This window comes from Pseudophryne corroboree, chromosome 4 (genome assembly GCF_028390025.1).
Source record: "Pseudophryne corroboree isolate aPseCor3 chromosome 4, aPseCor3.hap2, whole genome shotgun sequence".
In the NCBI taxonomy this organism is placed as follows: domain Eukaryota; kingdom Metazoa; phylum Chordata; class Amphibia; order Anura; family Myobatrachidae; genus Pseudophryne; species Pseudophryne corroboree.
Window position 1 is genome coordinate 453729982 of NC_086447.1, and position 14999 is coordinate 453744980.

The 14999-nt window shown below is 45.0% G+C and overlaps 1 protein-coding gene and 2 pseudogenes across 3 annotated transcripts in view; 2 read left to right on the plus strand and 1 right to left on the minus strand.

The window, feature by feature from the left end:
• Positions 1 to 14999, minus strand: part of MAP3K7 (mitogen-activated protein kinase kinase kinase 7) — a 162862-nt gene that overhangs the window by 52665 nt on the left and 95198 nt on the right. For all 3 annotated transcript variants that reach the window (XM_063916993.1, XM_063916992.1, XM_063916994.1), the window contains 3 exons: positions 9516 to 9597; positions 7784 to 7917; positions 6206 to 6365 (listed from right to left, as the gene is read on the minus strand). In XM_063916993.1, the coding sequence (XP_063773063.1) occupies positions 6206 to 6365; positions 7784 to 7917; positions 9516 to 9597 (376 nt within the window). The remainder of the gene's footprint in view (positions 1 to 6205; positions 6366 to 7783; positions 7918 to 9515; positions 9598 to 14999) is intronic.
• On the plus strand, positions 2384 to 2501 carry LOC134912076 (5S ribosomal RNA; annotated as a pseudogene).
• LOC134912903 (5S ribosomal RNA) lies at positions 2661 to 2778 on the plus strand (annotated as a pseudogene).

Genomic DNA, 14999 nt, shown 5'->3' on the forward strand with positions numbered 1-14999 from the left:
ACTACTTGCAGAACCTAGGGATCCACCTGTGGGCAAGCCCACAGGGCCCTGAAGTTCCCGAGACGCGCCCCCACCGCACCTGTCTCCACCTGTGGAGCCCCAGCGTCATGCGGTGGACTCAGAGGAAGCGGGGGAAGATTTTTGATCCTGTGAACTGGCTGTCTGGTGCAGCTTTTTCCTTCTTCCCTTGTCTCTGTGCAGAAAGGAAGCGCCTTTGACCCGCTTGCTTTTCTGAAGCCGAAAGGACTGTACCTGAAAATACGGTGCTTTCTTAGGCTGTGAGGAAACCTGAGGTAAAAATTTTTCTTCCCAGCTGTTGCTGTGGATACGAGGTCCCAGAGACCATCCCCAAACAATTCCTCACCCTTATAAGGCAGAATCTCCATGTGCCTTTTAAAGGCAGCATCACCTGTCCACTGCCGGGTCTCTACTACCCTCCTGGCAGAATGGACATTGCATTAATTCTGGATGCCAGCCGGCAAATATCCCTCTGTGCATCCTTCATATTTAAGACGACGTCTTTAATATGCTCTATGTTAGCAAAATATTATCCTTGTCTAGGGTATTAATATTATCTGACAGGGTATCAGACCACGCTGCAGCAGCACTATTTATGCTGAGGCAAATGCAGGTCTCAGTATAGTACCTGAGTGTGTATATACAGACTTCAGGATAGTCTCCTGCTTTTTATCAGCAGGCTCCTTCATAGTGGCCGTATCCCAAGACGGCAGTGCCACCTCTTTTGACAAACGTGTGAGCGCCTTATCCACCCTAGGGGATATCTCCCCACGTGACCTACCCTCTGGCGGGAAAGGGTACGCCAGCAGTAACTTTTTAGAAATTACCATTTTCTTATCGGGGGAACCCACGCTCTTTACACACTTCATTCACTCATCTGATGGGGGAACAAAACACTGGCTGCTTTTTCTCCCCAAACATAAAACCCCTTTTATGTGGTACTTGGGTTCATGTCAGAAATGTGTAACACATTTTTCATTGCCGAGATCATGCAACGGATGTTCCTAGTGGATTTTGTATATGTCTCAACCTCGTCGACACTGGAGTCAGACTCCGTGCAGACATCTGTGTCTGCCATCTGAGGTAACGGGCGTTTTTTTGAGCCCCTGATGGCCTTTGAGACGCCTGGGCAGGCGCGGGCTGAGAAGCCGGCTGTCCCACAGCTGTTACGTCATCCAGCCTTTTATGTAAGGAGTTGACATTGTCGGTTAATACCTTCCACCTATCCATCCACTCTGGTGTCGGCCCCACAGGGGGCGATATCCCATTTATCAGCCTCTGCTCCGCCTCCACGTAACCTTCCTCATCCAACATGTCGACACAGCCGTACCGACACACCGCACACACACAGGGAATGCTCTGACTGAGGACAGGACCCCACAAAGTCCTTTGGGGAGACAGAGAGAGAGTATGCCAGCACACACCAGAGCGCTATATAATGCAGGGATTAACACTATAACTGAGTGATTTTTCCCCCAATAGCTGCTTGTATACACATATTGCGCCTAAATTTAGTGCCCCCCCCCTCTCTTTTTAACCCTTTGAGCCTGAAAACTACAGGGGAGAGCCTGGGGAGCTGTCTTCCAGCTGCACTGTGAAGAAAAAATGGCGCCAGTGTGCTGAGGGAGATAGCCCCGCTGACTTTTCTCCCGCTTTTTTCATGGATTCTGGCAGGGGTAACTTCCCCGCCTATGCCTTTATGGATATCATTTATAGCCTTGCCATTTACTTTGTACAATAGTGTATCATTATTACTTTTTTGTACTTTCCTATTTGTTTATGGTCTTTATGAATAGCAGCATCTAAGTGCAAAAGACTTTCTGCATTGTCATGTCAGTCCTCAAGAGGATGCAACTATGTATTTATTTGTGAGCCAGCCTTGAGCTCTAAAATCTATATTCATTTACTTCACTTACTTATTTTTGTTTTCCCAGAAGCAAGTAATTTTGCACATTTGGTGTTTAAAAATTATGTGAGCCAGCCTTGAGCCCATAAATTGCATTGTGGGTCTTCCCCACTCAGCAAACAACCCTGCACTTGGAACAAGCAATACTGCACATTTTGTGTTTAAAATTCTCTGTGAGCCAGCCTTGAGCTCATACAATTGTATTGTGGGTTTCTTCTATTTAGCAAATAACCCTGCACTTGCAGAACATAACATACCAACCCATTACTGTGCATCCCCCCCCTTCTTTATATTTTTATTATATATATTTTTTACTATATATATTTTTTTCTGTTCACCACACAAAAAAATGTTTTCTCCTTAATACTCTTTTCTGAAAATATCATTCCATGCCATTTTGTGCTGAGTTATGTGAAATACAGTAAGGAGAGTGTGATCCTCTGTTCCCCCTTATTGGCGGCCCACGGCCATACTACCCTGAATACGCCCGATCCTGTCCAATCTCGGAAGCTAAGCAGGTATGGCCTGGTCAGTATTTGGAAGGGGAACCTCCTGAGAATACCAGGTGCAGTGGGCCATTTTTAAGGGAGAAACTTACATCCTATAAACCCCCATACACACTCTCTAATCTGGAAAAACTGTCTCAGACCATCATGGTTTTGACTCAGAGTACAGAAAATAGAAATATTTCTTCTTCTCTTTTTCCATTTCTTTTTCCATTTCTCTAATGATAGCGGCCCACTGCCTTACTACCCCGAATACGCCCGATTCCATTTGATCTCGGAAGCCAAATAGGTATGGCCTGGCCAGTATCAGGACGGGAAACCTCCTGAGAATACCAGGTGCAGTGGGCCCAGTGCTACTTACCCCACCACATTTAATCCCCTAACAACCTCTCCCCCTTCTACTAAGGGAATTTTGATCACATTCCTTGCTCCACCCTTTTCGCATTCCCCTTGAGATTTATCTTGACCCAATTCAGAATTTTGCCTATACTGCCTCCATCAGTGATATCCATAATTCAGGCTAATACAGTGATTTTCTGGATACCCTGTATCTCAATGAGACAATTTGGTATCCCTTACTACTCCACTGATATTTTCACCATCTTTATCATCTTGTACCTCATTTGCTAAAAAGGTTAAACAAGATTCTTATACACACGAGTCCTAATTTTTTGTCCAACATTTCTTTCTTTTTATTCAAGGACTAAAATAAAGGTTATGTCTTAATATTTTTTCACTATACATATTATCCTTAATATTTTTTCAAATGAGTGCTCCCAAACAAGGTTTTTTTGTCTTTTCCTCTTGTCCTTTCCAATTGTAGTATAACCTACAAAATTCCTGGGAGCACCGCCAATCATTAGCAGTTCTAGATCTACTTAATTACTGCATGTATATTGGTATGTCATTGTTAACATTTATTTTGGTACGTTAGTAATATTGTTTAACTAGTGCGGTTCCACAAAAAACATGTAACTACAGGGGAGAGCCTGGGGAGCTGTCTTCCAGCTGCACTGTGAAGAAAAAATGGCGCCAGTGTGCTGAGGGAGATAGCCCCGCCCCTTTTTCGGCTGACTTGTCTCCCGCTTTTTTCATGGATTCTGGCAGGGGTAATTTATCACATATATAGCCCAGGGACTATATATATTGTGATGATTTGCCAGCCAAGGTATATTATATTGCCCTCAGGGCGCCCGCCCCCCCCAGCGCCCTGCATCCATCAGTGACCGGAGTGTGAGGTGTGCATGAGGATCAATGGCGCACAGCTGCAGTGCTGTGCGCTACCTTGTTGAAGACAGAAGTCTTCTGCCGCCGATTTTCCGGAACACTTCTTGCTTCTGGCTCTGTAAGGGGGCCGGTGGCGCGGCTCCGGGACCGAACAGCGAGGTCGGGTCCTGTGGTCGATCCCTCTGGAGCTAATGGTGTCCAGTAGCCTAAGAAGCCCAAGCTACCACCAGTTAGGTAGGTTCGCTTCTTCTCCCCTTAGTCCCTTGCTGCAGTGAGTCTGTTGCCAGCAGATCTCACTGTAAAATAAAAAAACCTAAAATATACTTTCTTTCTAGGAGCTCAGGAGAGCCCCTAGTGTGCATCCAGCTCAGCCGGGCACAAGAGTCTAACTGAGGTCTGGAGGAGGGTCATAGTGGGAGGAGCCAGTGCACACCAGGTAGTCCTAAAGCTTTCTTTAGTTGTGCCCAGTCTCCTGCGGAGCCGCTATTCCCCATGGTCCTTACGGAGTCCCAGCATCCACTTAGGAAGTCAGAGAAATTGGGAACTGCATTATATAAAAAAATAAGGAAGACCTCTAAATGTTCATGAGTAGTGGATGCACAGCATACGATGTGCCACAATTATATATTAATTCACAGAAATTAAGGAACGAATATGGTTACTATGAGAATACTGTACATTTAGGTAAAGGGAGGACAAATAAGGAATTTTTATACTCTCCAATGTGGTTTTCATTACCTTGCAGCTCTGAGCAAGGGGCTCATGTAATTTGCATTTAAACTGATAAACTGCAAAAACAGGTGTATTTCGCCCAGCTTGCAGCGGTGCATTTATTATGTAAATGGAAATTAAAGCCAGACGCAAATAGAAAGTGTAAGTACTAATTTAGGTCAAAATCAATACAAATATCATTTGCTCTCCTCTTTAAAACCTGAAATGGGAAATGGCTACATTGTTCTGGACCAATTGCAATAAAGTAAATAAATTATGGCAGACAATTTAAAAAAGTGACAGAACTACAGTGGGAGGGTTTCAGGTACACTTAGCAAGTGACCCACCTCCTAACAGACACATAAGCATCCTTCCTGTGGGCGGCTTGGGACACATTTTGCATGACTGTACTTTACCCACACTTGCATGCCTCCCCCAACTTCCCTTTCACCACTCTGGGAATAAATGTGTCCCAGTTGTCATAGGGGCTTATATGGAACAGTGCAAATTATGTTTATGCCCAACTGTACATGAGCCCCAGAGTGTGGGGGGGAGAGATATGAATGGCTCAGGGATAAAACACGACACATAGATAACTCAAGTCTATTAAGAAGTCTTAAGGCCCATACACACGGGGCGGTTTTGAGCTGAAAGCAGGTCACTTTTGGTGATTTGAGCTGCTTTCAGCACAAAACCGCCCAGTGTGTACGCCCCGGCGATGAGCGCTAATGCGCGCCCCCGCTTCATCGCCGGCGGCCGAAGTTCATCTTCTGGTATTACCAGCAGATGAACGGCGGGGTGAGCGGCTTTCCATAGCGTCCTGCTATGGAAAGCCGTTCACCCCCGCTGACATTGCGATTCATGCCGTTCAGCGCTCATCGCCGGGGTATACACACTGGGTGGTTTTGAGCTGAAAGCAGCTCAAAACACCAAAAGTGACCTGCTTTCAGCACCTTCAGTTTGTGCTGCCTATTATGGAACTTACAGCTATTTCTCACTCTCTCAGTGACCAAGCTTCTAAACCGCTGAATACCTGGTCTGCACGTTAGATCTTCAGCAGCGCTGCTTTGCTCTATTGTACTACTGAAAACTTTGCCGGTAGCTCTATTTTCAGGATTATAGTGTTGCCGTTTTCACCTTTCTATGAACTTTGCAGAATTTATACCATGATATTACGCTGCTATTACACTGGATGTTTCTCTCTGTGGGTTTATCTTTTATAGCAAATTAATGGCACTTAAGTGTTAGTTGGTTTCTATAATGGCTGTTATGTGCCTCAGACACGCTTTTTTTTTTTCTAAACAGCAGTTTTTATTCATTTGTTCTGTGTTCTATTTGTGAGTTCTTCATTAGGCGTGAGTATGTGCCGTAATAAAGAGTTTGCTTAGTAATTTGGTCTCTTCTGTACTCTTTCCTCCTAGATTACAGATAGGACTGATAGCAGTACTAACTACGGCTTTCATCATAGACCACTTTCCCATTTAATATGGCATTTTATTTCAGCAGATGTCTACAAACTGCTTGGTGAAGTCAACACCCCCCCGCCCCCCCAAAAAAGAACAAAAAACCCAAAACACCTTATGTGTACTGTGGTTTATGGTAGAAACATCCACCGAGGATTAAGACCCCTTTGAAAGAAAAGTACACACTTAAATGTCTTATTCTAGCTCCTTATGTGATAAAAGCAAATAAAATAACCCCCCACACATTTTTTTTTGACTATGGGAATATCAATGAATGTCTGACTTGCACCAGCACAAGGATGAAACCTCGCAGGAACAAGGTGAAATAGAATGTTAGCTTAGAACAGCAGCATTTCCTGCTGTGCCCCAATTACCTGTGCTAGCAGCAATTCTTGCTTCCAGTTCAGACATGTCCGCACTCATTCTTTTGCTCTCAGATGTACCAATTATTGAGGGTGGTTTCCCTCGAGCATCAGACAGGCTTTCTACACTGCTACCTCGTGAAGGTGGCAAACTCAATCGGCCCGATTCTACCTGTACATGGAAGGATAATTTAGCAGAAAACATTGATATATGCATCCAATGAATGTATGCTGGGACAAATTTGAGGAAACGTCAAATGAGGATATTTTCGGACTTCTTGAAACATAATACAAGGGTGTACTTTCTGACTATTTAACGGACAATAGTTTCCCCACAAAACTGCTCAGATATTGTTGTTTTTCTATTACTTTAGAGAGTTTAAAATAGCAAAATATTTTATATACTGTAAAAAAAAAAAAAAAAACCCCAAACAATTTATACATCGATCTTTAGGTTGTATTTTGCACTCCCCCCACCTCCCACTGTGTCCCTTAGGCCCCCATTATAAAATAACTTCCCACCCCCCATTTGCCAATAGAACCTACAGTGGTCTTAAATCCTTATAATAATAGCCCCCCCCCTTAGTAGTCAAAAACAAAACAAACATGTTTTATATCCACCTAACCCTGTCTATAACCCCCAATGGTTATAGTTACCCTCATGGGCATATACTACCACCCCTCCCCTGCATGCAAAGCGTGTGCCAGGGGGGACTGCTGCAGCTGATCTCTGCACTTGCAAAGTTCCCTTCACTGCAGTGTGATTCTCCGGCGCATACGCTCCAGAATACCGTCAAGTTTGGCTGATGTATTACAGTAGCAATCATTTAAAAGGAAAAAACTGAACTGATAAAGCATAGCATGTCAGTTTTACTTGTAACCTCATAAAACTGTTCTGCATGTAAAGCATGTTCAAAGCTAAACAAAAATAGGGTGTGCCTACATACTGTAGGGCTTGATTCAATTAACCTCACCCGACCACGAGTAAGTGGGGCACTTCCATAGCTCTGGAGGTGCAGATTTTTTTTCCCCACCTCACAACATGGCTGAGTAAAAAAATCTGCAAGCCCAGTTCCGCAGGCAGCATTTCCATGCCCCTGCAACGGCAACTGACCCCCATCGCTGCTAGCTAAAACAACGCCATAATGTGCTCCTAAGCAGTTTTTGTGTGAATCATTTCTTTCTGCAAAGTGAGTTACAAGAGCATCATTACAACACTGAGGGGCAGATTTATTAAGCTCGGTGAAGTGATAAAGTGGAAGGTGATAAAGGACCAGCCAGTCAGCTCCTAACGGTCATTTTACAAACCCAGTCTGTGACATGGTAGTTAGGATCTGATTGGCTCGTCCTTTATCACCTTCCACATTATCACTTCACCAAGCTGAATAAATCTGCCCCACAGATACATGGAGAAAAATGAAAGCAATGCTATTGGTGAGAATGCTGCACATGATCAGCACATTGTAAGCAGTGCTGCTACATACAGTAAGACCTGAGTGTTTGGGTGGCATGGAGCACTAAATGAAGAAATAGTAAAGTATACTTGAATCACAGTGGATGAAGAGTAAGAGAAACATCAGATGCACTTACGCCCGTCTTGGATTGATTTTTCAAGTATGCCAACTTGGTCTCAATTCGTTTGATTGTATCATTGCTTGCACTAGCCTGGAGCTCATCAAAGTCACTTTTATTACTGTTTGTAGAAGTTAGGTCAATACATGACCCTGCCGGGTAAATAAAAAAAAAAAAAAGACATTAAGCTAATAAGAATTCATTTTTGTTGCAATTAAAATCCTGCACATAAATCCAGCACATTGCAAATGAATCACTGATCACTAGAAGCGATCGGACCACAGTAGATCACTGACCCCTAAGACAAGTGCCACTTATGCCCTGTTCTCCACGATAAAGTACCCATTGTGTACAAGGCTGCAAACTTCAGTTACACACTATACAGATGACTGCAACATAGTATAATTTTATCAACTCATTAATAAAATCAAAAGCATTTTATAACTAGTAGACATACTGGTAATCAATTTTCTAAGTTGTATTATTTATTTAGGGGATTATAAAATTATTCCATGTGGTAGCATTCCTCCCCTTTTGTAGACTACAAGAATTATTTTCTTAACATATTGAAAGAAAATGCTTTTTATATGGAATATATTGTTGATCAGAAAAACAAAAAAGGCACAGGATCCTGTGATTGTTTTATCATGAACTAGAACTCCTCCTCTAAATGTGTCTAGTTCCAACCTTATTTTTGATCAAGTGTACAGATATGAGCTCACACACCTAGCGTCTAGTCCCATAAACTTTGGGTATTATATACATTGCAGATGCATAGAAGCCACTCAGTGTACTAGACTGCGACATTAACTACATATGAATTGGTTATACACAAATACAGTCAGATTAAGCACAACAGAAGTGAGAATAAGGCATGGGCGCTTCCATTATAGTCTGTATTTACACAGATTCAGACTCTGTTGCACATCAAATTGATCAATGTAATCTAGCAATGTAGTTTAGTCACTCATAATTGTTTTATTCATATGAAGATGCACATTCTGAGTGATAAAAATGATTGGTGCATCAGAGTTGTCTCAGACTGGAGGGGCTATATGGCGAGACTCAAGCCAGTGTATAAGGACACATCTGTATATAGACACAAAGCCTCTGGCTGCAGATTTCACACCTCGTATACTAAGAAACTGTTGCACGGCAAATTTGTGTTTAGCTGTATGTGTGGTAAAACACCTTTATTATCCAGTAACCTGACCAAAACAAGTGTCAGAATCTAAAATTAGGAGAAAAGTCCAGAAGCAGAGAATTCTGTCTCTCCTGGAGAGGATCATGTTGGGAGGTATGTGTATATCTATATAAAAAAAAATGACCACCTAGGGCTATTTTATACCGGAACTGCATACTATAAAAATAAAAAATGACAGCATCTACGCGGAATAGCTGGATGAATCTTGCAGTGCGATATCCCTCTATCGTACACTTGGTTTAATAATCCTCATTGCACACTTGCACCAGACCTATATTAAGTGAAAGAGATGCACCTGAAAAAATGCATACGTATGTTTCTATCCAACTCTGCAAAACCCATGGTTGCTCCGTCACGCCTCCTCAGTTGCACGTGGACATGTGACTGAAATACATAGACCTCTACTGATGTGCGCACACTGCCAGAGCATACTCATGTGAGAACATTCAACAAACACCTCACACAGACATCAATTCAACTCAGTCCCAAGACAAATTTGCTTCTAATGGTGGCAAAGGGCTGACCAAGCTGTAATCAGAATCTCACCTGTACTTGTAGCAGAATTGCTTTGTCCTCCATCAGAGTATTGACAAGGATACTGTAAAGATTCATCAGCTCCAGGAAAATACTGCATTTAAAAAACAATTGTGCAATATTTAAAATAAGAATTTACTTACCGATAATTCTATTTCTCGGAGTCCGTAGTGGATGCTGGGGTTCCTGAAAGGACCATGGGGAACAGCGGCTCCGCAGGAGACAGGGCACAAAAAGTAAAGCTTTAGGATCAGGTGGTGTGCACTGGCTCCTCCCCCTATGACCCTCCTCCAAGCCTCAGTTAGGATACTGTGCCCGGACGAGCGTACACAATAAGGAAGGATTTATGAATCCCGGGTAAGACTCATACCAGCCACACCAATCACACTGTACAACCTGTGATCTGAACCCAGTTAACAGTATGATAACAGCAGAGCCTCTGAAAAGATGGCTCACAACAAATAATAACCCGATTTTTGTAACTATGTACAAGTAATGCAGATAATCCGCACTTGGGATGGGCGCCCAGCATCCACTACGGACTCCGAGAAATAGAATTATCGGTAAGTAAATTCTTATTTTCTCTATCGTCCTAGTGGATGCTGGGGTTCCTGAAAGGACCATGGGGATTATACCAAAGCTCCCAAACGGGCGGGAGAGTGCGGATGACTCTGCAGCACCGAATGAGAGAACTCCAGGTCCTCCTTAGCCAGGGTATCAAATTTGTAGGATTTTACAAACGTGTTTGCCCCTGACTAAATAGCCGCTCGGCAAAGTTGTAAAGCCGAGACCCCTCGGGCAGCCGCCCAAGATGAGCCCACCTTCCTTGTGGAATGGGCATTTACATATTTTGGCTGTGGCAGGCCTGCCACAGAATGTGCAAGCTGAATTGTATTACACATCCAACTAGCAAAAGTCTGCTTAAAAGCAAGAGCACCCAGTTTGTTGGGTGCATACAGGATAACAGCAAGTCAGTTTTCCTGACTCCAGCCGTCCTGGAACCTATATTTTCAGGGCCCTGACCACATCTAGCAACTTGGAGTCCTCCAAGTCCCTAGTAGGCGCAAGACACCACAATAAGCTGGTTCAGGTGAAACACTGACACCACCTTAGGGAGAGAACTGGGGACGAGTCCGCAGCTCTGCCCTGTCCGAATGGACAAACAGATATGGGCTTTTTTGAGAAAAAAAACCACCAATTTGACACTCGCCTGGTCCAGGCCAGGTCCAAGAGCATGTTCACTTTTCATGTGAGATGCTTCAAATCCACAGATTTGACTGGTTTTAAACCAATGTGTTTTGAGGAATCCCAGAACTACGTTGAGATCCCACAGTGCCACTGGAGGCACAAAAGGGGGTTGTATATGCAATACTCCCTTGACAAACTTCTGGACTTCAGGAACTGAAGCCAATTCTTTCTGGAAGAAAAATCGACAGGGCCGAAATTTGAACCTTAATGGACCCCAATTTGAGGCCCATAGACACTCCTGTTTGCAGGAAATGCAGGAATCGACCGAGTTGAAATTTCTTCGTGGGGCCTTCCTGGCCTCACACCACGCAACATATTTTCGCCACATGTGGTGATAATGTTGTGCGGTCACCTCCTTTCTGGCTTTGACCAGGGTAGGAATGACCTCTTCCTGAATGCCTTTTCCCTTAGGATCCGGCGTTCCACCGCCATGCCGTCAAACGCAGCTGCGGTAAGTCTTGGAACAGACATGGTACTTGCTGAAACAAGTCCCTTCTTAGCGGCAGAGGCCATAAGTCCTCTGTGAGCATCTCTTGAAGTTCCGGGTACCAAGTCCTTCTTGGCCAATCCGGAGCCATGAGTATAGTTCTTACTCCTCTACGTCTTATAATTCTCAGTACCTTAGGTATGAAAAGCAGAGGATGGAACACATACACCGACTGGTACACCCACGGTGTTACCAGAACGTCCACAGCTATTGCCTGAGGGTCTCTTAACCTGGCGCAATACCTGTCCCGTTTTTTGTTCAGACGGGACGCCATCATGTCCACCTTTGGTAATTCCCAACGGTTTACAATCATGTGGAAAACTTCCCCATGAAGTTCCCACTCTGCCGGGTGGAGGTCGTGCCTACTGAGGAAGTCTGCTTCCCAGTTTCCATTCCCGGAATGAAAACACTGCTGACAGTGCTATCACATGATTTTCCGCCCAGCGAAAAGTCCTTGCAGTTTTTGCCACTGCCCCTCCTGCTTCTTGTGCCGCCCTGTCTATTTACGTGGGCGACTGCCGTGATGTTTTATCCCACTGGATCAATACCGGCTGACCTTGAAGCAGAGGTCTTGCTAAGCTTAGAGCATTATAAATTTACCCTTAGCTATATTTATGTGGAGAAAAGTCTCCAGACTTGATCACACTCCCTGGAAATTTTTTCCTTGTGTGACTGCTCCCCAGCCTCTCGGGCTGGCCTCCGTGGTCACCAACATCCAAAACTGAATGCCGAATCTGCGGCCCTCTAGAAGATGAGCACTCTGTAACCACCACAGGAGAGACACCCTTGTCCTTGGATATAGGGTTATCCGCTGATGCATCTGAAGATGCGATCCGGACCATTTGTCCAGCAGATCCCACTGAAAAGTTCTTGCATGAAATCTGCCGACTGGAATTGCTTCGAAGGAAGTCACCATTTTTTTACCAATGGCCCTTGTGCAATGATGCACTGATTTTAGGAGGTTCCTGACTAGCTCGGATAACTCCCTGGCTTTCTCTTCCGGGAGAAACACCTTTTTCTGGACTGTGTCCAGAATCATCCCTAAGCACAGGAGACTTGTTGTCGGGATCAGCTGCGATTTTGGAATATTTAGAATCCACCCCTGCTGTTGTAACAGTATCCGAGATAGTGCTACTCCGACCTCCAACTGTTTCCTGGACTTTGCCCTTATCAGGAGATCGTCCAAGTATGGGATAATTAAGACGCCTTTTCTTCGAAGAAGAACCATCATTTCGGCCATTACCTTGGTAAAGACCCGGGGTGCCGTGGACAATCCAAACGGCAGCGTCTGAAACTGATAGTGACAGTTCTGTACCACGAACCTGAGGTACCCTTAGTGATAAGGGCAAATTTGGGACATGGAGGTAAGCATCCCTGATGTCTCGGGACACCAGATAGTCCCCTTCTTCCCGGTTCGTTATCACTGCTCTGAGTGACTCCATCTTGATTTGAACCTTTGTAAGTGTTCAAATTTTTTTAGATTTAGAATAGGTCTCACCTAGCCTTCTGGCTTCAGTACCACAATATAGTGTGGAATAATACCCCTTTTCTTGTTGTAGGAGGGGTAATTTAATTATCACCTGCTGGGAATACAGCTCGTGAATTGTTTCCCATACTGCCTCCTTGTCGGAGGGAGACCTTGGTAAAGCAGACTTCAGGAGCCTGCGCAGGGGAAACGTCTCGACATTCCAATCTGTACCCCTGGGGTACTACTTGTAGGATCCAGGGGTCCTGTACGGTCTCAGCGTCATGCTGAGAGCTTGTCAGAAGCGGTGGAACGCTTCTGTTCCTGGGAATGGGCTGCCTGCTGCAGTCTTCTTCCCTTTCCTCTATCCCTGGGCAGATATGACTCTTATAGGGACGAAAGGACTGAAGCTGAAAAGACGGTGTCTTTTTCTGCAGAGATGTGACTTAGGGTAAAAACGGTGGATTTTCCAGCAGTTGCCGTGGCCACCAGGTCCGATGGACCGACCCCAAATAACTCCTCTTCCTTTATACGGCAATACACCTTTGTGCCGTTTGGAATCTGCATCACCTGACCACTGTCGTGTCCATAAACATCTTCTGGCAGATATGGACATCGCACTTACTCTTGATGCCAGAGTGCAAATATCCCTCTGTGCATCTCGCATATATAGAAATGCATCCTTTAAATGCTCTATAGTCAATAAAATACTGTCCCTGTCAAGGGTATCAATATTTTTAGTCAGGGAATCCGACCAAGCCACCCCAGCTCTGCACATCCAGGCTGAGGCGATCGCTGGTCGCAGTATAACACCAGTATGTGTGTATATACTTTTTATGATATTTTTCCAGCCTCCTGTCAGCTGGCTCCTTGAGGACGGCCCTATCTATAGACTGTACCGCCACTTGTTCTGATAAGCGTGTGAGCGCCTTATCCACCCTAAGGGGTGTTTCCCAACGCGCCCTAACTTCTGGCGGGAAAGGGTATACCGCCCTCACACACTTCATTTAATTTATCTGATTCAGGAAAAACTACGGTAGTTTTTTCACATCCCACATAATACCCTCTTTTGTGGTACTTGTAGTATCAGAAATATGTAACAACTCCTTCATTGCCCTTAACGTGTGGCCCTAATAAGGAATACGTTTGTTTATTCACCGTCGACACTGGATTCAGTGTCCCTGTCTGTGTCTGTGTCGACCGACTAAAGTAAACGGGCGTTTTAAAACCCCTGACGGTGTTTTTGAGACGTCTGGACCGGTACTAATTGTTTGTCGGCCGTCTCATGTCGTCAACCGACCTTGGCGCGTGTTGACATTATCACGTAATTCCCTAAATAAGCCATCCATTCCGGTGTCGACTCCCTAGAGAGTGACATCACCATTACAGGCAATTGCTCCGCCTCCTCACCAACATCGTCCTCATACATGTCGACACACACGTACCGACACACAGCACACACACAGGGAATGCTCTGATAGAGGACAGGACCTACTAGCCCTTTGGAGAGACAGAGGGAGAGTTTGCCAGCACACACCAAAAACGCTATAATTATATAGGGACAACCCTATATAAGTGTTTTCCCTTATAGCATCTTTTTTATATATTTCTAACGCCAAATTAGTGCCCCCCCTCTCTGTTTTAACCCTGTTTCTGTAGTGCAGTGCAGGGGAGAGCCTGGGAGCCTTCCCACCAGCATTTCTGTGAGGGAAAATGGCGCTGTGTGCTGAGGAGATAGGCCCCGCCCCTTTTCCGGCGGCCTCGTCTCCCGCTCTTAACGGATTCTGGCAGGGGTTAAATATCTCCATATAGCCTCCGGAGGCTATATGTGAGGTATTTTTAGCCAAAAATAGGTTTTCATTGCCTCCCAGGGCGCCCCCCTCCCAGCGCCCTGCACCCTCAGTGACTGCCGTGTGAAGTGTGCTGAGAGGAAATGGCGCACAGCTGCAGTGCTGTGCGCTACCTTAAGAAGACTGAGGAGTCTTCATGCCGCCGATTCTGGACCTTCTTCTTGTTTCAGCATCTGCAAGGGGGCCGGCGGCGAGGCTCCGGTGACCATCCAGGCTGTACCTGTGATCGTCCCTCTGGAGCTAATGTCCAGTAGCCAAAGAAGCCAATCCATCCTGCACGCAGGTGAGTTCACTTCTTCTCCCCTAAGTCCCTCGTTGCAGTGATCCTGTTGCCAGCAGGACTCACTGTAAAATAAAAAACCTAAGCTAAACTTTTCTAAGCAGCTCTTTAGGAGAGCCACCTAGATTGCACCCTTCTCGGCCGGGCACAAAAATCTAACTGAGGC